General features: G+C 53.7%; 1 protein-coding gene across 1 annotated transcript; it reads right to left on the bottom strand.

The window, feature by feature from the left end:
• Positions 1–5288: 5288 nt before the first annotated feature.
• On the bottom strand, positions 5289–7371 carry LOC126059186 (homeobox protein MSX-3-like). The gene is made up of 2 exons (XM_049854726.1): positions 6793–7371; positions 5289–6096 (listed from the first exon to the last, which is right to left on the bottom strand). The coding sequence occupies exons 1-2, from the start codon at positions 7013–7015 to the stop codon at positions 5684–5686; spliced, it is 636 nt and encodes a 211-aa protein (XP_049710683.1). The 5' UTR covers positions 7016–7371; the 3' UTR covers positions 5289–5683.
• Between the last annotated feature and the right edge of the window lie 19791 nt (positions 7372–27162).

Genomic DNA, 27162 nt, shown 5'->3' on the forward strand with positions numbered 1-27162 from the left:
CTCAAATTTATTGAAAAACAATAACCTGCATATCCAGGAAGGTCAGAGAACTCCATGTAGGATAAATGCAAAAAAAGATCCACAAACAGACAGATCAGAGTTAAGAATGCTGAGACTCCTTTAGGCAAGGAAAAAATCTTGAAACCAGCAAGAGAAAATTGACTTGTTGCTTACAAGTGAACTCCAATAAAATAAATACTATGGACAACTGTACACCAACAAGTTAGATAACTTAGATTGAATGAACAAATTCCTAGAAAGACAGACTGCCAAGAATGACTTAAGAACAGACAATTTGAATAGAGCTATAACAGATGAAGAAATTCAGTAATAATAATAATAATAAATTGCCCATAAAGAAAAGCCCAGATCCAGATGAATTTATCACTGAATTCTATCACTCAAAAAAAAGAACACCAATTCTTCACAAATTTTTTGAAAAAATAAAAGAGGAGGGAACACTTATCAGCTAATTTTATGAGGTCATTATAACCCTGATACCAAACCCAGCCAAAGACATCACGAGAAAAGGAAACTACAAACCAATGTCTCTTAGGAATAACAAAATCCTCAACAAAATCCAAGCAAACTGAACTCAGCAGCATATAAAAAGGATTATACACCATGACTTAGTGGGATTTATCCCGGGAATGCAAGGTTGGTTTAATATCTGAAAACCAGCTAATGTAATACATCGTACCAATAGAATAACAAATAAAAATCACATGACCATTTCAATAGATGCAGGAAAAAGTATTTCACGAAATCCAACACCCTTTCGTGATAAAAGCACTCAACAAATTATGAATAGAATGGAGCTTCCTGAATCTGATAAAGGGCATCTGCAAAAAACAAAACAAACCCATAGCTAACATCATATTTAATGGTGAGAGACTAATGCTTTCCCGTAAGATCAGATCAGGAATAAGACAAGGACATTCGTTCTTGCCACTTCTATTCAACATTTGACTAGAGATTCTAGCTAGGACAATTAGGCAAGAAAAATAGATAAACAGCATCCAGATTGGAAAGGAAGAAGTAAAACTATCTGTATTTGAAGATGACATATTCAGAAATTACTAGTGAATCCACTAGAAAACTATTTGAACTAATCAATGAGCTCAGCCAGGTTGCAGGACGCAAGATCCATATACAAGTATAAATTGTCTATCTATACACTTGCAATGAACAATCTGAAAAGGGAATTAAGAAAACAATTCCATTTACAATAGCATCAAAAAGAATAAAAAATTAGAAATAATTTAACAAAAGAAGTGTGTAAAACAATGGCATCAGAGGTCCTTTAACTTCACTGGGAGAGAGGAGAATCAACATCAGCCCAAAGCTGATTCCTGTGAGGCAGAGGTCAGACACACCTCCACTCTCCAACCTTTTCACCAATTCCGACACCAGCCATCCTCGCCGTGGCACTCTACACTTCTCTCTGAGTTTGATAATTCATTGCGATGGCCACACAGAACTCACAGACCATACTCACAACTATGGGGTTTATTAGGGAAGTAACCTTACAATCCAGGATCAACTTGGAAGTAACAGGAACGACTCAAGATACAGCTTCTTCTCCGCCATGCTCATAGGCGGGCTTCTGCCACTGGGCCCTGCTTGGGCCTGGCCTCTGCCCTGCTCAGGAAAGTATTACAGCTCTTTGCTTCGTGGGCCAGGAGGCCCACTATGCCATCTTGCATCGATCTCCTGCTGCCATTTCTCTGCTGCTAGACTCTGTTGTGCTTGCCGTCTCACCAACTTGGCATCTCATGCTGTCTCCAGTGTTACAGTTCCCTCTGTCTCCTGGGTCTAGGAGGTTCTTAGTGCAGGGACACCTGGTCCAAAGGATGCGCTCCACTCCCAGCTCTTCTTCTTGAGGGTACTGAGGTCCTCCCCCAAACTCTGGAATTGGCAGTTTTTAAACTAGAGGGATAGCTAAACTGTCCAGTCCCTTTGGTGGGCTACAGACACCTTATTTGCATATACTAGCAAATCTCAGCAAGAGTTTTACACACCTTATTTGCATAGTCCCAGCCAGTCATTTAATGGGAGTTATAAGACGATGGCTACAAAGGCCATAGAAAAGTGATTCATTACACTGGAAAGCATAAGACTTATATTCTGAAAACTACAAAACATTTTTGAAATAATTTAACATCTAAATAATTGGAAAAATATCCCATGTTCATGGATTAGAAGACTTGACCTTGTTAAGATGGTCATGCTCCCCAGGTTGATGTACAGATTCAACATAATTATCAGAATCCCAGTGGACTTCCTTATAGACACACACACACACATAAAACATATATAATATGCATATTCTTTTTTCTGTATATGCACAGCATTTCCCATAGTAAAAAAGGAAAAGCAGAGGCAGACCAGGTGGATGGGACCAGATTGCGGGAGTTCCTCCCCCCGGGAATATTGTGAACTGCCTGACCCCGGCCCCACCCTCTGCGTGGTCTATATGGCACAGGGCCTGTTGCCTGGGTCCACTCTTGGGGCAGGGCAAGAGTACCCCCCAACAAACACAGCAGGCAAGGCCAGTGCAGGTGGGCACCAGCTGCCCTGGAGGCACGACCCACACCAGAAACTGTGAGTGAGTGAGCCTGCCCCCCTGCCCTCCCAGGGTGCAACCTGACATTGGGGGCCTCAGGACAGTCTGGGGCTGGGGGCGGGGGTTCAGCATAGCTGACCCATTAATGAGAGACAAGCTCCAGGAGTAGCAGGGTGGACCCCTGGGTCCTCCAGGGTCTAGCCCCTCCTGCAGCCTTTACCACTGCACGCCTTGGCCCACTCCTGGTACTCTGGCACAAAGAGGTGAGTGTGTCCTTATTGCTCTCATGTTCACCCTGATTGGACAGAAGCCCAGGGGATCTTCTGAGTCCATGCCCACCTGACTCCACAGGGTCCGCCACAGGACCTGACACCAGGACAGTCCCTGTAGGTGGCTACACAAACATCCTTGGAGCCCTCTCCCTTTTGACAAGCTGCTTTAGCAAACAAGTCCCCAACCACCCCTCCCCCCGCCCCATGATGAGATCAATTTTGAAGACCCTCCTTTGCATCTCCAGAAGGGCATCCCTCATCCCAATGGGGGTTGGGGGCCAAGTTTCGGAACAAAGGAGCTGGTGACGCCTCAGTGGGGGCCTTTGGGGTGGAGCTTACCTGGGTAGGTCTCAGGGATCAGAAATGGTCACCAGGCGTAAACTGTGCGCTCACCTCCCCCCCCCCCCCCGCGCAGATTCCTCAGACAGGCACCAGCATCTGCTCTCTGCACCCCATAAATACCTGTGTAGGGTCTCCTGTGCCCCCTTCCAGCTGCCTGCACCACAGGGTTGTGAGCGCGTGTGGGGAGGTGGGCTGTGTGCAGAGAACCCTGCTTCACTGAGACCCCATGTTAGAATGGAAAACCAGGAGCGAGAGTCAGTCATACTAGAGGCGGGCACCCCACAATCACTTTTCTCAGGCACCGGTTTCACTATCACATTTGAGAAATGATAGCTTTGGATTATTATCTCCAGAATCACCTAGACCCCCTCCAAGTGGGCGAAATCACCTTGGCTGTAGAACTTGGTACTGACTGCCCATGTTCCGGGACCTCAGATCTGAGAAAAGAATCAGCATTTGAGACTCATCTGACCTTAAAGAGCAGCAGGTGAGCACAGGAGGCCATGGGCGAATGCCGGGGTGCTCTCAGAGGCTCTAGCCCCTCGTGGGGCTCCCTGTGCCCGGGTGCCGCCTTCTCGGTATTCACAGACTACAGTGGACTGTGTCTCCTTGAAGGTCGGCTGGAGTTGGGCTTTGCGTTCAAACAGCCCACGTTTCAGGATTCTCGGCTGCGGAAGGACGGTGTGGGCTCCCCTCTCCCTTCTCTACAGATGCTCAAATTTCAAGAACTGACTTCATTTCTCTTTAAAAATCAGGCAAGAATTTTCACTTTCCGAGGAAATACAGGGAGAATATCCAAAAAATACTAAAATACAACTTAATGCAAGGGTAGCTTTGCAGCTTCCCAGGCGTTGTAATCCCAGCGGAAGGACTCTGTTCAGTCTGCACTAACTGCCGTGGTTTTCCTGCGCGGTCTTCCGGGTGCTCCCACGCCGCTCGGAGCCACCCACTCGCGACGATCATTTGTAGAGACGAGCGCGGGGTCGCTGTCTCCCCGGGTTTCATTTTCCGGTCCTAAGCCCACACAGCCAGCACCGTTTGCAGCCTCCCCCGTCCTCTCCGCCCCGAGGTGGGAGAGAGGGAGGGGAGGAGGGGTTGCTCACCGTGTGGGAGGGCCAGGTGAAGCTGCCGGCAGTGAACGCCCCACCCCCCGGGAGGCATCTCCAGGAGGCGCACAGCTCGCACTCCAGGTTGCAGCGTCGGTGGTGTGGCTGAAGCTAGCATGGAAACCGCCCTATGGGCTTTCTCATCCCGCGGCCCGTAGGCAACCTGGAGGGTCTTCAGTTCTGAGTCGGAGGTTTGGGGGCTGTCCAGCGGCACACCGTGGTAAAGGGTCGGACCCGTTGCTTTTGGTTTCTCGAAGCCTTGGTAAGGCACCCTGTGTCGAATTTGTACGTAAACTCAGAACACTGCAGGCAAAGAGGGAGCCGGCTAATGACCAGCTGTCATTGGCCATCCTGGGTGAGTTGGGGCGAAGCTACGTGGAGGACCCCAAGCCCCCGACAGCGACGTTACCCTGCACCCCTCCCCCCCGCCCCGGCGAGGCCAGGCCTCTTCTGTGGCGCAGAGCGAGGGCCAGGGCGCAGAGCGGGGCGCACCGGGCAATTCCTGCTCCTCCCGGACCTGAGCACTGGCCGGCAGAGGGCGCGGCGCTCCAGTTCAGTCCCTGGCGACCCCCAAGGCGCGAGGCTCTGTTCCCGCGAGGCCGCGCGGCGCGCCCCACCAGCCCTGCACTGCGATGTCCCGGGACCCGCTGCACGTTCGACTCCCCACGCGCGTGGAGGCAGCATTTTCGCCATGGGCTTCCTACACGTTCTCTATTGAAAAAAGGAAATTGCAAAAAAAACTCCCTAAAATAAACGTAAACGTTTCCGTTCGCACACGACCGTAACAAACCTAGTTAAAGTGAATAATTAGTAAATTTCTTTTCAGCAGTCTTGGGATGGAACTGTTATTTTAAGCTCTTTGTTCGGAAATTAGTTATTTGCTGCAGCCCGGTAGAAAAATAAAAAAAATTTATTTTATTTTTTCTACCGGTACAACCTAGTAAATTCTTCCTCATCGCGTTTAAGGTCAAAGTCAGACGCAGGTCAGCGGAGTAAACCTTAAAATACTTTATTCGCTGCTTTGTACAAAATAGGAAGCTCTATCTGGTCCGACCGAGGACGCTGTACAGAACTGTGTACACTGCCTTTCAGTACACAGTTTGATACCAACATGACTTATAAAAAAAATTAAAAATAACAATTGTAAGACACTCTCACAAATAGGCTTCGGGACTCAACTATAACATAGTGTTAAAAGAAAAATAACGAAACGCCTTGATGTTCGGCCTGCAAGGCTCAGCTTGCCCACAGGGCCGTTGTGCAGGCTGTCTGACTGCGACGCCCCACGCATCTGTCCTGGGGTCTGGGGGCCAACACCCCCCAATCCTGCGCTGTAACCGGGTTGGACCCTTGAGGCCTACGACCCAGCTGCCGAGCGGAGCGCTTGTTCAGGCGCCCTAGGACAGGTAATACATGCCGTAGGCGGCGATGGGCGCAGCGAAGAGCTCGGGCACCGTCGGCAGGGCGCCCGCCGCGCCGCCGTATGGGCCCGGGGAGCCCTGCAGGTGAGCGCCCAGGGCGAAGGGCAGGGCGAGCGAGGGCAACAGCGGCTTGGCCGCCAGCTTCAGCTTCTCCAACTCGGCCTCCTGAAGCCGCTTGGCCTTGGCCCGGCGGTTCTGAAACCAGATCTTGACCTGCGTCTCGGTGAGGCGCAGGCTGCTGGAGAACTCGGCTCGTTCGGCGATGGACAGGTACTGCTTCTGGCGGAATTTGCGCTCCAGTGCCAGCAGCTGCGCAGTGGTGAAGGGAGTCCGCGGCTTGCGGTTGCTCTTGTGTTTCCGGAGGGCGTGGGGTGGAGGGCTGCGGGTGCCTGGAAGGAAAGACAACCACAAGGCGAGCGCTCAGACGCTGGCTGTGCGCGCCCCTGTCCCCGGCACTCCGGGTTCCCTGCATGCGGGAGTTCGGCTGCAAGGCCGGGCTCCGTGACCCCCAGAAGCGACGAGACCCCACAGACCACTGGCACAAGAGAAGCAACGCACCCGGAAGACTGCGAGCGGACCGCGCAGGCCGCTGTGGACGCGGGTTTCTCTCCCCAAACCTGCTGTCTAGGGAGAAGAGGGGACTCTGACCACTTGGGAGAAGGAATCCAGGGCGGAGGACAGGCTGGGGCGGCGGCAAGAGCTGAGCAGCAGTTTTTCCGAGCCGCGCCAGGAGGCTGGACACAGAAGGAAGGCCTCGGCGAGCAGAAAGTAACCATTACGGGGACTGGTGGGGCAGTGGGCTCCCTGGGCAGGATGGGACCCGATCCAAGGAGCCTCAAGTTTGTGAGCTGCGGGCTCTGCCCCAGGCCGGCCAGAAAGCCTGGATGGACCCGGGCAGTGGGAGCCTGGCCTGTGTGAGCCCAAGGGCTCGGGTGGGTTGGCTTCTTTCTCCGCCCTGAGGCCCGGAACATTTGTGGCTACAACAGTTACATTCCGAAGTCAGAGCGCCGTTCCTGTCCTGGTCCCCCAAGCCCAGGCCGGGCTGACTCCTCTCGCCTCCCGGGATCGCGCGGCCGGACACTTACGCAGAGGGGACGCGCGGGAGGCCGGCGGGAACCAGGCGCCGGCCTCCGCGGCACCCCGAGGCCTCTCCTCATCGGGCTCGGCGGACTCCGTGGGCTCGGGGCCTAGCCCAGGCTCCGCCTCCAGCAGCGACTCGACGCTGAAGGGCAGCAGGCCGGGCCCCGCGCCGCCCCCGCCACGCGCCCTGAGCCCAGCAGGGTTCATGCTGAGCGACACCGGGGCCATGCGCGGGGTGGAGGGCGCGGGCTAGGCGGTGCGCCGTGTGACTCCCCAGGCTGGGTGGCGGCCTTTAGTGCCCTGTTAAAAGCCGCGCGGCTTTCATGAGCCGCAGTCCAGTCGCCGCGGCCAGTGACGCTTGGGCCCTGGCGCCCATTGGCCTCTTGGCGGGCGGGGCGGGGCGGCTGCCGCGTGGAACCGTCAGCCAAGGCGCGTACCGGACCGGCTCCCGACGCGCCTGCGGTCCCGCTCAGAGGTTCAGTCCCGCTCCTCCTGCCCGGGGCCGGTGGACAAGACCCGGAACTGCGCCAAGCTGGCTTGACCACCTAGCCCGGAGGAAGCGCCGGCTCTGACGGCCAGTTTGGCCTGGCCAGGCTGCAATCCAAGGTACCGGCCCTTGGCCGTACGCGAATCTGGCGACGCGGAGGGCTCCGCGCCATCAAAGGCGCGCTCCCAGCGAGCCGCGCCAAAACCTCGCCACAGTGTCGCCTCCCGCTTCTCTTCCGGCTGTGCCCCAGCTCGAGCCTGGGACCCCCAGCGGGGTCCTGCTGCAGCCCGGTCACTCTCTCCGCGCCCCGGAAGCCGCATGGAACGGTCCCCTGAGCCCGGAGTGGCGACCCTGCTTCCATTCACTTGAAGCTGGTCCGCGGTGCCCAGGGGGCGGCTGGGAGGGGAGCGTCGCCGTCCCTGGGCAGGAACCGAGCAGGCTGCTTACCCACCTCCGACGCAGAACTCGGGCCGCTACTGGCTGGGAGCTCAGAGTGTGCAGGGTGACACCCCTGCGCCCCGGGGCTAGCGGCCGTCCCTGGGTGTTTGGTTCACCGTCAGCCTCTCAAGCTCCGGACAGGCCGGCGTATCAGCCCTGCTGAGAGGACCTTGGGGCCCCACCGGCCTGCGGTCCAGGGGATGGCAGAGATCCAGGGCCGCTCCCAGGATACTCTGGCGGGAACCCAGGCTAGGCCGGATCCCTCCTGGGGCTTTGAGGAGGAGACGAGGCCAGACAGACCTGTGCTTCTGCGAATTTTCTCCAAACCTAGACTGATACTTTTTTAAAGACCTTTTCAGCTGCTGCAGAGGGAGATGCTGAGCCTAGCCTTGGTTTTCTACAGCTCACCTGTCTCTCTCCAAGGAAAGAGTCCAACTGGGCTTCACCAGTAAAAAATAGAATTGGTTTGTGGCTAATGACTTGAGGTCCATTAATATCCTAGAACACAGAAACGATAGTCTAAATCGATATGTATTTGAAAAGCAGAAGTCACCTTAATGAAACCCATCTTTTATGGACAGTTTCTGTGGCCCAGCTAAGACAGAGAAATTTGATTAGAAAGTTTTTTTTTTTCTCCATACAAATTTAGAAGGCCACTGAATGGGGCCAAAGGAAGCTCCCAAGCCAGTGTCGGTCGTGTGGATTAGTGGTTTATGTTCTAAGACAAACCACCCCTTCCTAATGTAATAGAGATGTTGAGTTGATTAAAGATGATTGCATCATTAAAGCAGCTTCTTTGAAGACTTCTCTCCTAGTAGTTCATCTTCTTCAGAGGCTCTTGGGAGTGTTAAGCAGAATCTTAATGAGAGTGACAGCCATGTCCCAGGCCTGCCCCACATTCGTCCAGGATGCTCTGAGTCCTGGTGCCCCAGACATATGGCTCTGGCCTCCCGTGTGGCAGTGGCCAAGAGGTGGGAGCCTGTGCCTAGGCTGATGGAATGCAGATTCGGGACCCAGACCAGTGGACTCTGCCAGGGTCCTCTCATGCTGACCCTGCCTTGGGCTGTCTCTCTGCTGGTTCTCATCTTGCCCAGGTGGGTGTCTGCATTGATATCCCTCTGAGCTGCTAGGAATGGACACCAGTGAGGCCAGGCGCCTAGCCCTACCCAGCAAGGGTCAGCCTCTCCCTGGCAACCTCCAGTGGCTCCAGCCAGGAGATAGAGGAGGGAGGACAAATGTAGCAAAGACAGGTGGGACCTGTGGGGAGGGGAGGGAGCAGCGGGGTGCACATGAAGGCCCAGGTCACAACACAGCATAGCCAGGGTTCAGCACAGTAGGCTCCCCAGGCCCTGCTCCAGCCCAGCCAGCAGAGGCCCTGGGATGGGCCAGTGGGAGGAGAAAGGGACCCGTCTTCTGTGAACATGGTGACTCTGGGCAGAAACTGCCACCCACATGCAAAGGCCACTGAATTCTGTCTGGCCATCAGGAGGGAGGAAGATGTCTGTGTTGAAATGTCCTGGCCAAGGACGCTGGTCGGCTCAGTGGTGGCTGGGTGCAATATCATTGTTTGCTGTCAGTGCCCCCCCGCCCCCACCAAGTCTGGATTATGCCCTGAAACATGGCGAAGCCCTGAGGGCTGCTGCCTATGGTCTCCCACTCTGCAGATATTGTCAGCAATGCAAGTGGTACTGTTTCCCATCGTGACCTAGCTCTTGCTCAGTGCTTACCTTCACCTCTGAGAAGCTCAGAACCCCACACAGGTGGGCCTTTTGAGCTGTGAGAGGGATGAGGGAGCCAAGCAAAGACCCAGACAGGTCTCCTTCCTGAGTCTTCATGGCTCCTTGGTGCTGACTTTGTTGTTGCTGGGTGCCATCAAGTTGATTCTGACCCACAGTGACCCCAAGTGACAGAACAGAACTGCCCCCACAGAGTTTTCTAGGTTGTAGTCTTTGTGGGAGCAGATCACTAGGTCTTTCTCCTTCGAAGCCACCGGGTGGCTGAGCACTTAACCGTTGCACTACCAGGGCTCCTTTTGGTGCTGACTTTATGGAGAGGAAATTAGTCATTACCCCCGAGAACCCATGGCAGTTAAGACACAGGGACAGTTTTCTTAGGAGCGTTTTTGTTTTGTAGGATTTTTTTTTTTTAATAGGGATAAGTTTGGGATTTAGTAGGATTACAAAAGAAATGCTCTCTCTTTAGTCTTGAAGCTTAGACCCAGAGGTGTGTTTGTTGCTGTGTGACCGAGGTCACACTTAGTACTAGATGGTGCCCATGAGGGACAGTGACACCACGTTATTGGGGAACATGATATATGCCCTTTTGAATAGCAATCACTTGTGCCCAGGTCTTGATGGGAAAAGTCCATTCACGCCTCACTGTCATCGAGCAGCCAGCGCAGTCAGTGGTTTTCTCCCTCAGGAAGAGAGTGCTGCCTGTTAGGGTCTTGTGAGGGCAGCTGACTCCCAGGGGCTTCTGCCCTCAGGGCCTCTTTCGAAGGTCTGTTTTCCGGACTGTTTCTCCTCCAGGGAAAAACATCTCTGGAAACCATCGGCTTATGGTTCATCCTCTGACATGACCATTGCTGGCTGTGGCCCACGTAGCTGCCGGTGCATCCTGGGAGCCTGCAGGCATTTGTTGGAGCCTTTGACTTTTCCTGATCAGCTTGTTGGGAAATGGCTCTAAACACAGAGCGGTGCTCTGCCTGCGGCTCCGGCCAGGCCAGACGTGGGCCGGTGGAGGGAGCTGGGCTGTGACAGAAGGGGCAGGCTCTATTGCTCACAGGGCCTAGCCTGGAAGCCTCCAATAAAGCTGGGGCTGGAGAGGAAGGATTTGGGTGGCCAGTGGGGCAGCTCCAGGGGCCTGGTCCTGTGACCGCCGTTCCCTCATGGGCTCCCCCTGCTCCCCATCTCATCTGCAGCCTTCTCTGCCAACTCACCACGACTAGCCAGGGCTGAAGCATGTGCTGAGCTTCAGGAAGGAAGGAAACCAAGGGAGAAAGTCACCTTTATCGAGCAGGCCCTCTGTCCACAGGGACACACAGGTGTTCATCCGGTACGTGTTGTCGTTGCTAAAGTCCGCCTCGTAGTGGCCCCACGTGCTTCATAGTGTCTCTCAGGCTGTAACCTTTACGGGAGCACATGGCCGGGTCTCTCTCCTGATGAGCCACTGGGTGGGTTTGAACTGCCAGCCTTTCCTGTTAGCAGCTGAGTGCTCAGCCATTGTGCCACTGGAGCTCCTTACTCAGTACATAACAGTGCCCAAAGATACCTACATCCTCGATCCCCAAACCTGGGAATACGTTGCAAAAGGGAGCTTAGGTTGCAGATAAAGTTAAGGCTGCTGATCAGCTGAGTTAAAATAGAGGGATCCTCCTGGATTACAATGGGGCATGGGAGGATATAATCGCAGGGTCTTTAGATGTCGAGGAGGGAGGCAGGAGAGAGAGAATCAGGAGATGCAGGCAAGGAGGACTCACCCTACACTGCTGGCCTCAAAGATGGAGGAGGGGCCACAAGCCAAGGAACGTGGGTGGCCTTTAGGAGCTGCAAAGACAAAGAAAGGGTCCCCCCTCCCCTGGAGCCTCCAGATGGAACCAGCCCTGCTGCCACCTTGATTTTGGACTCCTATGAGACCCATTTTGGACCTCTGACTTCCAGACAGTGAGATAATAAATTTGTATTATTCTAAGCCACCAGGTTTGGGGTACTTTGTTACAGTAGCCCCAGGAAAATAAGACACCCTCTGAACCACCTGTTATCACCCCCTCTTGTTGGGGGAGGGTGGGAAGGAGGCTCAGAGTGATCTCACCAAGTTTGGACCAGACCTGCTGACTCTATTCTTTCCTTCGCATGCTGCCTAGGGGTGGGAGGCGTGGGTCTGGGGGTGCCTGCTCCCATCTCCAACTCCAGGCCTGCAGAGGAGCCCTCCAATGAGCCACAGGTCAAAGGCAGCAGATGGCAGGGTGCTGCGGAGGCCTGGGGTCTTCACTCCTGCACCAGCTCTGAGCTGCCCTGTGTGGGTCCCCCGGGCACCCCCTGGGCCAGCTTCTGCCACTTGTCACAGTCCCTGAGGCTGATTGTGACTGGCTCCTCTTTCCAAACTATGCCAGGGTGCTGACCCAGTAAACCACAGTGTGGAAAAAGTGACACAAGGTGTCTGCCCCTGAGAGGACTCAACTGACACTGTTTACTCTGGGAACACTGCCCGCTGGCTGGGCCGCTCCTGCAGGCACCTCCTGGGCCTAGATGCCCAACTTAGGCCTCAGGTCGCTGCTTGGAAGCAGGAGTCTAGGGCAGGGCAGGGACTGAACCCTGAGCCTGAGGAGGCTTCTCTGGCTTCTGCGAGGATGAAGAGTTGGGTGGGGCCAGATGCTGAGAGCCTGGGCTCTGTTCTGCCAGCCCTAAAGGCCACCTCCTCTGTGTACCTTCTCTGTCTTTCCTGCCTCCCTCTCTCTATCTCTGCCACCTTCTCTCTCTGTGTCTCTGTCTCTCTCTTGCTCTTTCCTGTTACTCCAGTCTTCTCTCCCCACCTTTTCTTCTCTTATGCAATGCCTCCCCCCTTCCTCCTGAATCTCCACTGGTAGGAGGGGCTGGTAGGAGGGGTTATCCACTAACTTCCAGCTCTTATTTCCTGGGGATGTCCCTCCCAAAGCCTGATGCTCCCCTGGTTTGCCCAGAAAGGAGACCTGGACCCTGCCTTCACCGGGTGCAGATGTCCTGCAGCATGTCAGGTGGATGGTGGGGTGACCAGGAGATGGGAGAGGGCTGAGAGAGGAGGACTCTCTCCCAAGAAGAGCCTGCATGGGGCTTAGAGTTTTGGGGTTGGGGGGCTGGCACTGGCTGGGCTGGTGAATGGTGTGACCAGATGCTCCTGTCACAGGAGACCTGGCATGCAAACTCTGATGGCCCTCGGCACAGTGTCTGGGCAGTAGTGCAGGGCACACACCCTCCAACCCCTTCTATGCCATCTCTTGGGGTAGAGGCACTGATCTCTGTCTCCCCCAGAACCCTGGAGTCCTGGCCTTCGCAGGGGTGGGAGGTGCTAATGTGAATTCCCACCCAGTGTTTCCAGATTTGTCCTGGAAACCATCCCCTTGAACATACAGATTCCTGGACCAACCCTGGCCTAGTTGGGCCAGAGCATCTGCAAGCCAGGGATGGGGGATGGCATGCTTGGGGCCAGGCAAGGTGTGCTCTTGCCTGGTGCCTGGGCAAGCTCTACAGGCTCCAACTCATCAGGCAGTGGCCTTTGGCTGGAGACTTCATGTACTAGTCACTGCTGGTCAGGGCCAGAATGTAGGGGGGAGTGTGGCAAATCTGGGGTCCCTCCAGGAGAGGGTCATCATAGGGGTCTTTGGGGATGTGGGCACCCTCACCTCCCTGGGCTGATGTGAAGGGCATTGCCCCATACTCTCACTTGCTCCAGCTCACCTGGGCTTTTCCTCCGGACATGGCGAGTGGACAGAGGCTGCTTTCTGCACAGCTGCAGGGCCAGGTGAGACTGCAAGACCTCATGCAGACTACACAGCTGGGCCACACTGGGAGCCCCTGGCCTTGTTCCACCTGTTCACTGCTGACCATGAAGGCTGACCTGGCTTTCTAAGGGGATGGGTCTGGGCCTGGACAAGGCTTCTCTCCTCCTGCTTGTCTTCTTCACATCCCTGAGGAGCTTGGGCCTGACCCCAAGCCCTGTCTGGATAGGAGGGTTGGGTACAGCCCAGGGCTTTGTCCCCAAGCCACTGTCCATGGGGCCCAGGTAACCTGACCTCCCAAACTGGGCCCCTTCTGGGTCATCCAATCGAGTAAGAGGTCCATCCCTGCCCCCCCCCCTCAGTGAACCTCCTGACTGGGCCCCAGAGAGGTGGCCACCAGGTGACTTCCTGTGCCCATGGGGTCTGAACTCTCAGCTCGGGGAAGGGCTGGGGACCACTCGCGGTGCAGAAAGGGGCTACCTCCTCCTTCCTGGAAGAGGCTTGCTATGTAGGGTAGTGGGGGGCAGCTGGGGTGGTACACAGGAAACTCATATGTTTATAGGACATTACTCTGGCATTTCTGGATTGTAAGTATTTGTTTTATTTTGAAGATTAATAACTTTGGTAATGTTTGAAAAAAAAGGGAAAAAACCACCACTCAGCAGATGATGATAAGGTAGGCAGGGTGGTTTGGGGCCTCCAGAAGCCAAGCCCCACTGAAGTTTTAGCTTTTCTCAGCCTCAAAGGCCCATAGGGTACCATGGTTAGTCCTGGTCTCAACCTGGAAAACCCTGTAATGTGGTATGAAGTGCCTGGTGCCTTGGGAGCACAGCTCCAGTACAAACCCCCAGAGACAGAAGGATGGGCTGCACCTACTGTGCGTAGCCATTGACAGGCTCTATTGTTTTCCTGTTTTCTACTCCATTGATTTCCACTCTGATCTTCATTGCTTCCTTTCTTCTTTATACTTTGGTTGTGCTTGCTCCTCTTTCTGGTTTCTTAAGGTGGAGGCTGAGTCATTTAATTTTTTTAATTTCTATTTTTAATAGACTTTATTTTTTAGAGCAATTTTAGATTTACAGAAAAGTCGGGCAGATAGTACCCAGAAAAAAAAAAAAAACCCATTGCCACTGAGTCGATTCCAATGCACGTCATTGTTGTTGTTAGGCACTGTGGACTCACAGTGTACAAAAGAATGAAACACCGCCTGGCCCCGCACCATCCTCACAGTTGGTGCTATGTTTGAGCCCATCTGAGTCACTGTGTCATCCTATCTTGTCAAGGGTCTTTCTCTTTTTTGCTGGCCCTCTACTTTACCAAGCACGATGTCCTTTTCCAGGGGCTGGTCCCTCCTGATAACATGTCCAAAGTACGTGACACAAAGTCTCTCTATCCTTGCTTCTAAGGAGCATTCTGGCTGTACGTCTTCCAAGACAGATTTGTTCATTCTTCTGGTAGTTCACGATATATTCAATATTCTTTGCCAACACCATAATTCAAAGGTGTCAATTCGTCTTCAATCTTCTTTTTTCACTGTCCAGCTTTCACACGCATATGAGGCAATTGAAAAGACCAAGACTTGGATTAGGTTCACCTTAGTCTTCAAGGTGACATCTTTGCTTTTCAACACTTTGAAGAGGAAGGAGGTCTTTTGCAGCAGATTTGCCCAATGCAATGGATCTTTTGATTTCTTGGCTGCTGCTTCTGTGGTGTTGATTGTGGATCTAAGTAAAATGAAATTCTTGACAACTTTAATTTTTTTCTATCTCTCATGATGTTGCTTATTGATCCAGTTGTGAAGATTTTTATTTTCTTTATGTTAAGGTGTAATCCATACTGAAAGCTGTAGTCCTCGATCTTCATCTATAAGTGCTTCAAGTCCTCTTCACTTTCAGCAAGAAAGGTTGTCTCATTAACAGCTTGTTAATGAGTCTTCCTCCAATCCTGATACCCTGTTCTTCTTCGTAGAGTCCAGCTTCTCAGATTATTTGCTCAACATACAGATCGAATAAGTACAGTGAAAAGATATAACCCCGAGGCACACCTTTCCTGATTTTAAACCACGCAGTATCCCTTCATTCTATTTGAACAACTGCCTCTTCATCTACGTACAGGGTCCTCATGAGCACAATGAAGTGTTCTGGAATTCCCATTCTTTGCAATGTTATCCATTATTTGTTATGATTCACACAGTTAAATGCCTTTACATAGTCAATAGAACACAGGTAAACATCTTTCTGGTATTCTTTGCTTTCAGCCAAGAGCTGTTTGACATCAGCAACGATATGCCTCATTCTACATACTCTTCTGAATTCCTGGTAACTCCCTGTCAATGTACTGCTGCAACTGTTTTTAAATTATCTTCAGCATGATTTTGCTTGCATGTGATATTAATGATTTAGTTCAATAATTTCTGCATTCTGTTGGATCACCTTTCTTTGGAATGGGTACCAATACGGATCTCTTTCAGTCAGTTCCAAATTTCTTGCCATAGATGAGTGAGCCCTTCCAGCATTGCGTTAGTTTGTTGAAACATCTCAGTCGGTATTCTGTCAGTTCCTGGAGCCCAGTTTTTCACCAATGCCTTTAGTGCAGTTAGGACTTCCTCCTTCAGTACCATCAGTTCCTGATCATATACTACCTCCTGAAATTGTTGAATGTCCACAAATTCTTTTTGGTATAGTGACTCTGTATTCTTTCCATCTGCTTTTGATGCTTCCTGAGTGGTTCAATTTTTTGCCCATAGAATCCTTCAATACTGCACCTTGAGGCTTGAATTTTTCCTCAGTTCTTTCACCTTGAGAAATGCCCAGTGTGTTTTTCCCTTTTGGTTTTCTAACTCCAGGTCTTTGCACATGTCATTATGATACTTTGTCTTCTTGATTGCCCTTTGAAACCTTCTATTCTGCTCTTTTACTTCATCATATCTTCCTTTTGCTTTAGCTACTGTACATTCAAGAGCAAGTTTCAGAGTCTCTTCTGACACCCATTTTGGTCTTTTATTCTTTTTAATAACCTTTTGCTTTCTTCATGTATGAACTTCTTGATGTCATCCCACAACTTATAGCGACTGTATAGGACAGAGTAGAACTGCCCCATAGGGTTTTCAAGACTGTGAATCTTTACAGAAGCAGACTGTGACATCTTTCTCCCTCAGAGTGGTTGGTGGGTTCAAACAGCTGACATTTTGGTTCACAGCTGAGTGCTTTTAGCCACTGCACCCAATATACCCCCGTCCTCACAAACACAGCTCATCTTATTAGTGACACCTTGAACTTGTGTGGTGCATCTGTTACAGTTGGTGATCCAATATTGGTACACCATTACTAACTAAAGTCCCCAGTTTACATTGGGTTCACTCTTTGTGTTGTACAGTCCTATGGATTCTGACAAATGAGTAACATCACATATCCACCATCACAGTGTCATATAGAATAGCTCACTGCCCTAGAAATGCCCTGTGACCCAACTGCTCTTCCTCTCCTCCCGCCTCTCAAATCCCTGGCAACCTCTGATCTTTTATTGTTTATATTTTTGCCTTTTGCAGAATGTCATGTAGTTGGACTCATACAGTATGTAACCTTTGCAGACTGACTTCTTTTACTTAGCAATGTGTATTTAAGCTTCCTCCATGTCTTTTCATGGCTTCATAGCACATTTCTTTTTATCACTGAGTGATACTCCACTGTTTGCATGTATCAGAGTTTTTCCATTCACTTGTTGGAAGACATTTTAGATGCTTCCAATTTGGGGAATTATGGATAAAGCTGCTATAAATATCCAAGTGTAGGTTTTTAGGTACAGTTTATTTACAGTTGGGTAAATATCTAGGAGTGTGATTGCTAGATTGTATGGTAAACCTATGTTTAGCTGTCTAAGGAATTGCAAGGCTGTCTTCCAGAGGACTGTGACATTTCATACCTCACCTGGCAGGCACCTCTCATGAGCCATGTGGGGTTTCCTGTGTGGAGGGGGTGCTCACATGGTTATTCTGCAAACAAATGAGAGAGGGCAGCTTTGTGGAGGATGGAGTCCTCAAGCCCTGGGCATAGAAAGGCAGGGTCCCTACCAACCTCCCCAGGTTTCACCTGACAGATGGGACTCCCCAGTGGGGCCAGCTCTGTTATCCCTCTGCCCTCAGCAGGACTGTGTGTCCACCTGCCTCAGCGCCTCCCAGCCTCCAGGTCACCTCCAGGTCACCTCCAGGTGTCTGCAGTTTACTTCACTTATGCTGAGCAGCCCTTGCCACAGCAGTGGTCTCAAAAGATTATCCTCGTCATTCCCAGATCCGTGTAGTTTAAGTCCAAACAGAAGTAATTTTTGAGGTGTTTAAAAAATTAAAACAACAAAGCCTGTGACCAGGACCTGAAGTGTGGAAGCAGGAACTCAGTCTGAGGTCAGTCTCAAACCATGGCCGGTGCTTTGGTCCAGTGTGAGGATGGGACGGGGGCACAAGGGGCTTGGTCTGGCACTGCCCATGTGCGCAGCCCTCTGTGTGCTGGGGGTGGATAGAGGAAGCTGCCTCCATTGTCTCTCAGACAGCACAGCCCCTCCCCTGTGGGACTTCTTTCCTGCACGAGTAGATCCCCCCTTGAGGCATAAGGAGGGGCTTGGCTGGGTACAGACCCCCCTTCGGCTGGTCTCAGACTGTCTGCTCCTGGTTCCTCGAAGAGAGCTGTCTTTGTCCAGCTACTATGGTCTCACAATAGCAGAGAGCCCGCCTAATGGGCAGGCATGCCATGGGTGTCATAAGTTTGGCACAAGGAGTTACTGCAAGCATCTCTGTGCCTTGCAGTCACCCCAGAGGAGGTGGGAAACTCCAGCTCAGAAGCCTGGCCCCTTGATGCCCCCTGTGAACACCACCACTCAGGGCAGATACTGCAAGCCAGCTTCCCTATCCTGGGAGGGGGTGGTCCCATCCCTGCTCCCTCTCAGACCAGGTAAGGGTGTGTGGCTGGCTGTCTGTTGGGAGAGGTCGACGGCCTAACCAGGGAGGTGTGGTCCACTCCAGGCCTGAGAGATCTATCTCCCTGTTAGAGGGGAGCACCACAAGGAAATGCGCCTGGTCGGGGCAGCCCATTAGCATTGGTGTGGGAGGTGACACCCACTACACGGAAGGTGGGACCCCACCACACAGAGGGTAGGACAGGCCAGCTTCTCCATGGGCAGATGGATAGCTGTGGCCTGGGCCACATGCTCACGGCTCCCAAGGGCAGCTTTTCTGAAGTACCCCCACCCCTACCCCAGTGTCTCCTCCCTGCTCTGTACCCCAGGCCAGACCCCCAAGCCCAGCACCTGGGAGCCACCTCTTTACTGAGAAGTTCGCACCCAAGCTTCAGCCTGAGAGGGGGACATGGCCTCTTGGGAGCGTCCCCCAGTGCCCCCCCTTCCCCTAGAAGCCTGTGTGCCTGCGGCCCCTTTAATCAGGATTGCAGCCATGGCGTTGTCGTGCACTGGGCACGGTTCTCCCAGGGAGCCGACAATGCCAGCGGTGTTCAAAGGTCCAAGCAAACAAGCTGTGTGTCCCGGGACAATATGCCTATCTCCAGGCGGGAGGGACCTGCGGAATCCACGTAGACGCGGAATCAGCCCTTTGTGTGCAGGGTAATGAGCTGGAAAATGCAATGGCACTTCCCGGCTGTGAAAATTGCTTCACGGGGGTAGCGGCGGCGGCACTTGGCTACCTGGAGACCTGGAATCGTGTCCTTTGTCCCCAGAGCCCAGCACATCCTCATTGAGCCTGCCACCAGGGCTTAGGCCTCTCTAAGGAAGACCCTGGGAGCCCCCAGCAGTCGGAGTGGCTCTGAACACAGCCAGGAATGCGGAGGGGAAGGGTTTAAAAACAAACAAGGGGAGCATTGCCTGCCTTCTTCCCCATTTTAGACCTGCATCCAGAGGGGGCCTTGAGTGGCAGAATCCTGGCATCCCCAGAGGATGCATTGCCACTCTGTACTGGGGCTCCCCTCCTCAGTTCTGCCCAGCTGCCCACTGCCCCTGTGGGACAGGTGGGGGAGGCCACAGTCAGGCTTGGAGAGGCACCTCCCCAGGGACATTGGCACAGCCCCCACTCCCCAATGTCCCTCTCCTGGAAGCTGAGAGGTCACTCACACCCTTGTTCCTTGCTGAGTCATACACCATCATAAACAGGGAAGAAAAGAGAAACCTCAGTCTGGAGGACTGAGATGGTCCCCGACTACTGCTGGTACACTGAGGTTTCAACAAAGGTAGTTTCAGAAACAAATGCATCCTTAACTTCAGCCCAGTCCATACCAACCCCACCCCACCCAGGTCAGCATTGCTCCACCCTCCTGGAGCTCAGAGCTGACTCAGGGCAGGGATGAGCTCCAGGACCAGGGGTGTGAGCTGGCTGTGTCAAGTGCTGGTTGAAGCCAGAGCCCTGAGGTCCAAGGAGGGAGGTGCGGGGAGGGGAGGGAACATCGGGGAGGTGCTTTCAGCCTCTGGTCTGGATGTCAGTGCACCGGTTCCAGTTCTGGCTCTGTGCATGGGCTGTGTGACCTGGACTGGTGTCTTTACCTCTCTGGCCTGTTTTCCACTCAGTCTTTCCCACAAATGTGTTGGGGTGAGTTTTATCAGTTGAAAACTAACCTACCTGTCTCCATCCTCCCTCCTCCAGTCACCCAGGAGCAAAGGCATGGGGAGGGGGGAATGCAGCCACAGCAGGCCACAGTGGTGTTTCAGGAGAAGCTGGGACCATCCCTGCCCAAACCCCTGCCCTGGCACCCCTCCCCCAATGGCTCTTGCTTGGCTGCCCAGGGCCTCTAGTGGACAGCCAATGTGGTGGTCAGCAGATGAGCACGTCTCCGCTTTTAAGAGAGGCTTTCTACTCACCAGGAAGCAGGGTTCTCGTAAATATGTCTGCTTTCCTCCCCACCAGCTCAGGAGCAGGAGCAGCTCCTGGCTGGGATGTGGCCCTTGTGTCTCTGAGCTGCCGCTGGGAGGCTTCTAGGGGCATGTAATCCGGCCTAATCCTCCTGTCCTCCTGTATCTGTCTGCAGGCTATCCTCCCTGCAGGCCACGTAGCACTCTTAGGCTGGTCAGAGCTGGCCATGTGGCAGGTCAGGGAGAGTAGCAGTGAGGCACTGGCAGCTGCTGGGGTCTGGGTCAGACCAGCCCACAGGCCCTGGTCTCCCGGGTGTTTGCAGGCCAAGAATGCCTCTCTGTAATACACAAACCACAAACACCGGGTGCTCACACGTGCACATACACACAGGCATCCACATATGAACACACATGTACATAGACACAGGGCACTGTCTCAAGTGCACACATGACCTGAATGAATAAATTGTTTTACAAAGATCAGCACAAAGCTGGTTCCTGTGAGGCAGAGGTCAGACACACCTCTTTTGTCCAGCATTTTTTCCAATTCTGACACCAACCATCCCTCCCACGGCACTGTCTACTTCTCTACTGGGTTTGATAATTTGTTGTAACGGCCACATGGAACTCGCAGAAAATACTCATGATTATGAAGTCTATGAGGGAAGTAACAGCTCACAATTCAGGTTCGGGAAAGCTCAGGATACAGTTCTTCCATTAGGACAGCCTCTTCTCAGCCAAGATGCGAGGCAGGCCTCTCTCTGGCCCTCGCTCACTTGGGCAAGCCTGGCCTCTGCCCTGCTCAGGCAAGTGTTTTAAAGCTCTTTTATCTCTGCCAACAAGTGCCAGTGTCTGCTGCCAGTCTCCTGGTTCTGCTGCCTCTGCTGCTGCCATTTCTCTGCTGCTGCTTCTCTCAGTCTTTTGCTGTCTCAGGTGTTACAGCTCTCATCTCTTCTTCTTGGTGGTATTGAGGTGCCCCGCCACTGCCCCCCCTCCAGCCTTTTATCTCTTGTAAGATAAAATGTGTGTCTCAAGCAAGGGCATGGCTTGAATAAGAGTGGTAAGTGTGGTGACTGGGCTTAAGGGTCATGACTTGAGTCACACCTTATAGTAAGGCGGTGACTCAAGATACATCCCATCCTAATCTTGCCTCATTAACACAGTGGACAACTCACTTGCAATGGGACCATAACCACAGGCATGTTGTTGTTAGGTGCCGTCAAGTCAGTTCTGACTCATAGCGCAGAACAAAACAATGCCTGGTCCTGCACCATGCTCACAATTGTTTTCATGTTTGAGCCCATTGTTGCAGCCACTGTGTCAATCCACCTTGTTGAGGGTCTTCCTCTTTTCTGCTGACCCTGTACTTTGCCAAGCATGATGTCCTTCTCCAGGGACTGATCCCTTCTGACAACATGTCCAAAGTATGTAAGACGCAGTCTTGCTTTTCTTGCTCCTAAGGAGCATTCTGGTTGTACTTCTTCTAAGACAGATTTGTTCATTCTTTTGGCAGTCCGTGGTGTATTCAATATTCTTCACCAACACCACAATTTAAAGGTGCCAATTCTTCTTCGGTCTTCCTTATTCATTGTCTGGCTTTCACATGCGTATGATGCAATTGAAAATACCATGGCTTGGGTCAGGTGCACCTTAGTCTTCAAGGTGACATCTTTGCTTTTCAGCACTTTAAAGAGGTCCTTTGCAGCCGATTTGCCCAATGCGATGAGTCTTTTGATTTCTTGACTGCTGCTTCCATGGGTGTTGATTGCGAATCCAAGTAAAATGAAATCCTTGACAACTTCAGTCTTTCCTCCATTTATCATGGTGTTGCTTATTGGTCCAGTTGTGAGGATTTTTGTTTCCTTTATGTTGAGGTGTTATCCACACTGAAGGCTGTGGTCTTTGATGTTCATCAGTAAGTGCTTCAAATCCTCTTCACAGGCATAGAGGCTAGGGTTTACAACCATCACAAAATAGAGGATAATTATGTCAGGCCACAAAATGGAGGATAAATACATCATTGCATAACTGCTAGATTACATCATTACATAACTGTCAAATCACTTGAAAATCATGGCCCAGCCACGGTGACATATAACCTTAACCATCGAAGGTTCTATACACCTTATTTGCTTTAGCAGCAAGCTGCCCAATCCCCTTGGTGGGCCATAAGCACCTTATTTGCAGAGTCCCACCCAGTCATTCTGTGGGAGTCACAAAGACTGAAGCTAGAAGGACCATATTAAGTGATTCCCAGCACTGCACACCACACACTGCACAGGTGCACAGGCACACTGTTGTCCACACACACAATGATGCAGCATAGCGACGCCCACACATAATGTACATGTGTGCTCCGTATCCACACACAGATGCATACACACATGCCATACCATGGAAAATCAGAGAGGGTGGGCAGTTCTAGATCAGCAGAGAAAGGAGGCAGAGGATCAATTCAGAAAGTGGGTTTTGACTGGTTCCTAGACGGAAAAAAGCTGAAGATATCATGGAATGATGGGAAATTAAAGATGTGGGCTTCGCAGGCAGTGGTGCTGATGTGGTAACATCAAGGTGCTTGGGTGCTCTAGGTGGTTCTGTGGCTCTATAGGAAAATGCACGGAAAGAGTCACGATGCCTGCGACTTACTTTCATTTAGTTCAGCCAACAAAGTGTGCATGATTCAGGAGACCAGGTGAAGAGTACACAAGTGTTCACTGTAATGATCTTTCAGCTTTTCTATAGATAAAGAATTTCAAAATAAGAAATTGGAGGGAAACATTCAGTGATGGAGCTAAGGGGCCCGGGGGGAGCAGCCTTCAGAAGCGGCATGAGATCCTGGGAGGATGAGGGTATCTCTTTCAAGTATCGGTCTGGCCCAGTCACCATTTCCCACTGAGAGTGTGGGCTGATGCTGATGTGGGGGGAGGGCATGAGCTGATGGTGATGGGGGTACTGTGAGCTGATGCTGATGTGGGGGGAGGGCATGCGCTGATGGTGATGGGGGTACTGTGAGCTGATGCTGATGAGTGGGTGGCGGGGGGAGCTGTGAGTTGATGCTTCATGTCCCTCCCCCAGGCTCAGAACCACAGGGCAGATGCAGGCACAGCCTAGGCTTTTTGGGGGGTCAACTGCTGCTTACATGCTTCCGAGGATTTTAGGGGGTGGTAAACTTTTTTTTTTTTTTAAACCAGGAAAGGAAAGGACTCTGTGGCTCCAGTTCCGTTGGTCCCTGAACTGGCAGAGCTGGTTTCCGAAAACACCTGCCCGGGGCGAGAGGCGCTGGAGCTGAGGGGACTGAGAGGGACAGGGCTCGGGTGGTGGTGGTGGAGGGGGCGGGGGACTTGCCGCGGCCTGGCCCCCTTGCTGGGCCTAGCGCTCGGCTCCTCAGCAAATGCTGGGAGGGCCCGCCCGCGACCCTCTGTGTGGAGAGCGTTGCCAGGGGTCCGGGCGATGACCTGGAGCGAGCGCGGTCCCGGGTCCCGGGGTCAGCACACAGCCGCGGGGCGCCGGCCGGACCCAGTGCGACCGCACTCCGGTGCCCAGGCGCACTCGCGGGAGCGGGCGGCGCCTGCCCGGCTCCTTTGACATGTACACGAGGGTACCGAGCTGAGGAAGGGTCCCCTTCAAACGCTGAGTAACCGACGAAGAGCACTTTTCTTCCCGTCTGCGGGCTTGGCACAGGCCTGCTGTTTCCAAGTTGCCTCTCATTCGAAGGGCCCGGTCCCCATTCTTCGTCCCCCGAGGTGCCCGGCCGGCAGCCCCTGGCAGCTGCTGCTGTTTCAAAGGCTCTATAGAGCGTCTCTGCAGGTGAGCCCTCCAGCCGAGGCCCCCGTCAAAGGCTCTCTGAGACGTCGCCAGGGAGCAGACTTTGAGCGTGTCGCCGCTCTCAGCGGCGGCGCAATGCCCGAGCCATTCAACGGCGCCCGTCCCCGCGCGCTTCCCCGGGGACCCCGGGCTTCCCCTCGGCCCGGGCCGGGGTAATTGCTCCTTTGAAGCGGCGGGGTCGGCGTCGCGGCGCCCCGAGCGCTCCCACCCTGCGCGTAGGGCTGCAGTCGGGCGGCTTGTTCAGCTCCTTTTCATCCTTTCCTTTTCAACTTTATTAAAACCAGCCCCCAGCTCTGGGCAGCCGCTCTGCCCAGCCGGGCACCGGGCCCGGGCGGGACCCTGGAGGGACCGGGGCGAGGCACAGGGGCGGAGAGGGAATACCGGGGGCGGGACATGGGGCCCGGGCACGCGGCCGAGCCAGGGAGGGGCACGTGGGGCGGGACCCGGGGCTGAGGCGGGACGCCGGAGCGACCCGAGGCGGGGCACGGAGGCCAGGGCCTGGGGCGAGGGAGCGGGAGAGGGGGCGGGGCGCCGTTCCTGGCTGCCCCTGGGCCCCAAGGTGCTAGCTGATCTTCCTAGGACTCACTGCCCAGTGGCACTAGCGTGGCCCTCCCAGTTTTGACTGTTTGTTGAAAGAAGGGAAAGAGTAGGCAGAGAGAAAATTCGGAGAAATCTAGGGGTCAGAGTGCCACTAAGCCCTCACCCCACCATTGCTCTGGCCGGGACCTCAGGCCTCAGGACACTGGGCTCACCCGGAGGGAGTGGGTGGGAAGAACCCCATGGGGCCTGCCCCTGGGAGAGCACTTGGGGGCTCGGGAAGGGCAGGTCCCATCTCTTCTGAGCCCCTCCCCCAGTCCTGCCCTCAGCAGGAGCCGGGCCAGCAGAGATGGGGGTGGGGAGAGGCTGGAGGGGACAGTGCCTGCCTTGCCATGTTCCTGGGGGAATCCCTTCACCTGGAACCAGTAAGCTTTTCCTGCAGTTTCTCAGTGTGCTTTGTAAAATCACTTAATTCACTCATTCATTCATCAAACCCGAGGGGCTGCTGCCAGGTGTGGCCAGGCCCCAGGCTGCAGCCCTGGGATGGATACACTTGGCCCTGGGTCTTCAGGAACCAGGAGAGGGCTCCATCAGGAGAAGGATGCTTTGGATATGTGCTCCCACCCCGGGAATTTCTTGGTTCAGGGCCAGTCCTCAGGGTCCTGAGTTTGGGATTGCTCTTTCCAGACCCTGGGCCCCAGGTCCTCCACGCATGGGCCCCTCCCCGGCAGACCACCCCAAAGGAGCCCCTTCTGCCTGGACTGGCAGCTGGCTCTCATTTGCCGTGCATGGCGGACAGGCCACTACAGGAGCTGTTGAGGAAGGCATGTGGGGACAGAGCCACCTGTGTCTCCTGGCCCAGCCTCTGCATGCTTCTCTTTTAGAGGTCTTCATGGAAGGCCTTGCTCCCTCACATTTGAAGTCCTAGAAAATCCCGCCTCCTCAAAAGGCCTCTGCTTTTCCTTAGGTTCCTGGATGCTGCCTCTGCTTCCTGAGGGCCCACTGCCAACAAACGGCTCTTGTTACGCTGATGGGGCCCAGATGACAGCAATCAGGTGGGTGGGGAGGTAGAGGTAGATGCCCCCTCTGCCCTGGGACCCAGCACCCCCCCCACCCCTCATGTACAACTCAGATCTTGGGTATCCTATCCGTGGCAGCGCCTGGGAATCTGGGTCAGGAGACGGCGGGTGTCCTTCCTGCTCTTCCTTCAGCCACCAGCATCAGCGTCCCTGTGGCTTTCCGGTCACATGCTCACTTCTTCCCGTTTTCTGTCTCTCCTACACACGCATAGAGTCATACACACACTCATGTACTATTGCACACACATACAAACACACACAGACTCACATACACACACTCATACGCTGTATGCACACATGCACGAAAACACACACACACAGACTCACACACATTCATACACATGTGCAAAGTCACACACTCATATACACTAACACACACACCTGCAGCTCCTGGAACGGTGAGGAGCCCAGGGCTCTGGCACCACGACCTGTGATGCCATATCTTCTGCCTCCACTATGCTAACACCAGCCGTCTCACCTGGCCTGTTTTCTTCCCCAGGTGGGTGACCCCTCACACACTGGCCTTCACGCTGGGCCCAGGTGCCAGGCCAGGTGGGGCCTCTCGTCCGCAGTGCTTCCTCTACATCTGGGGCTGTGAGTGCAAATACACAACCTGATGAGGAACATGTAGCTCAGGGAACCCAACAGCAGGACAGTCACAGTGTCACCCTCACCCCAGAGCCCAGGTCCCTCACTGGCACTGTGGTCACTGGCATCCCCTGGCACCCCCAGCTTGGGCAGCTCTGGCGGGAGCTGGCTGTGGGAACCTCCCAGGCCTCCTATGCAGATATTAGACTCTGTCACCGACCACAGGACAGTAAGAACCACAGCCCCTGCCCCCAGAGCCCCCATCGCCCCCCACAGCCCCTCATCCCTCATGCAACCTCTGCCCTGTCACCTTTATGGCAAGTCCCTACCTGGCTGCCTGTCCCCCTGTGCTCTCTTAGGCTTCTCCTCCAGCCCCTGGGACATACCACAGGACATCTTCTTTCCTCCATGAGATGGGCTGTCCAAGGTGGAGACGGCATCTGAGCTTCTACCAGGTGTTCCCAGTGTCCTGGATATCCAGGTGCTGGTGGTGAGTTTCTGGTGGGTCAGGGACTCAAGACCTGTGGGGGTGGAGGCCACAGAGTGGAGAACAGGTGCTACCAACAGCTGAGTGCTCTGTGGACCCCACTACCTGCTCCCGTGCCCTCACCATTGGCTGCCGTGTCCCCTCTAAGCAGCCCCTTCCTGCCTAGAGGTCCCAGCCCATCCTGGGTCCTGGACACTTCATACCCTGGTTTAAGGCCCTTTCCCCACTTCCCACTCCTGCTCCCAGACCCTGCTGGGGACTGGCACCCCAAGTTCACCCAGGCCACAGCAGAGCCCAGATGAGCCCTTCCTTCGGGCATGTCAGACGTCCCCATGGCGACAGCCCTATGGCTCCCACACCATTATTCCAAGTGTGACCAAATCTTGCTGCCCATCTACTAAACTCTCTGTGACAGTAAGTTTGTTGTACTGCGATGCCACCCAAGCGGGCCGGGTCACAGTGCCCAAAGCGAGCATCCCCTTGCCCACCTGCAGGTACATGTACGAGCTCCATGTCAGGGTCTCTGCTCTGTGTGAGCTGTTGTTTTCAGTCTGAACAGATGCAAGTTTTCCTCTGGGCAGGTCAGAGCTTGAGGATGCAGCCAGCATTGCAGGGCCTGTG

This window comes from Elephas maximus, chromosome 16 (assembly GCF_024166365.1).
Source record: "Elephas maximus indicus isolate mEleMax1 chromosome 16, mEleMax1 primary haplotype, whole genome shotgun sequence".
NCBI classification, from domain to species: Eukaryota; Metazoa; Chordata; class Mammalia; order Proboscidea; family Elephantidae; genus Elephas; species Elephas maximus.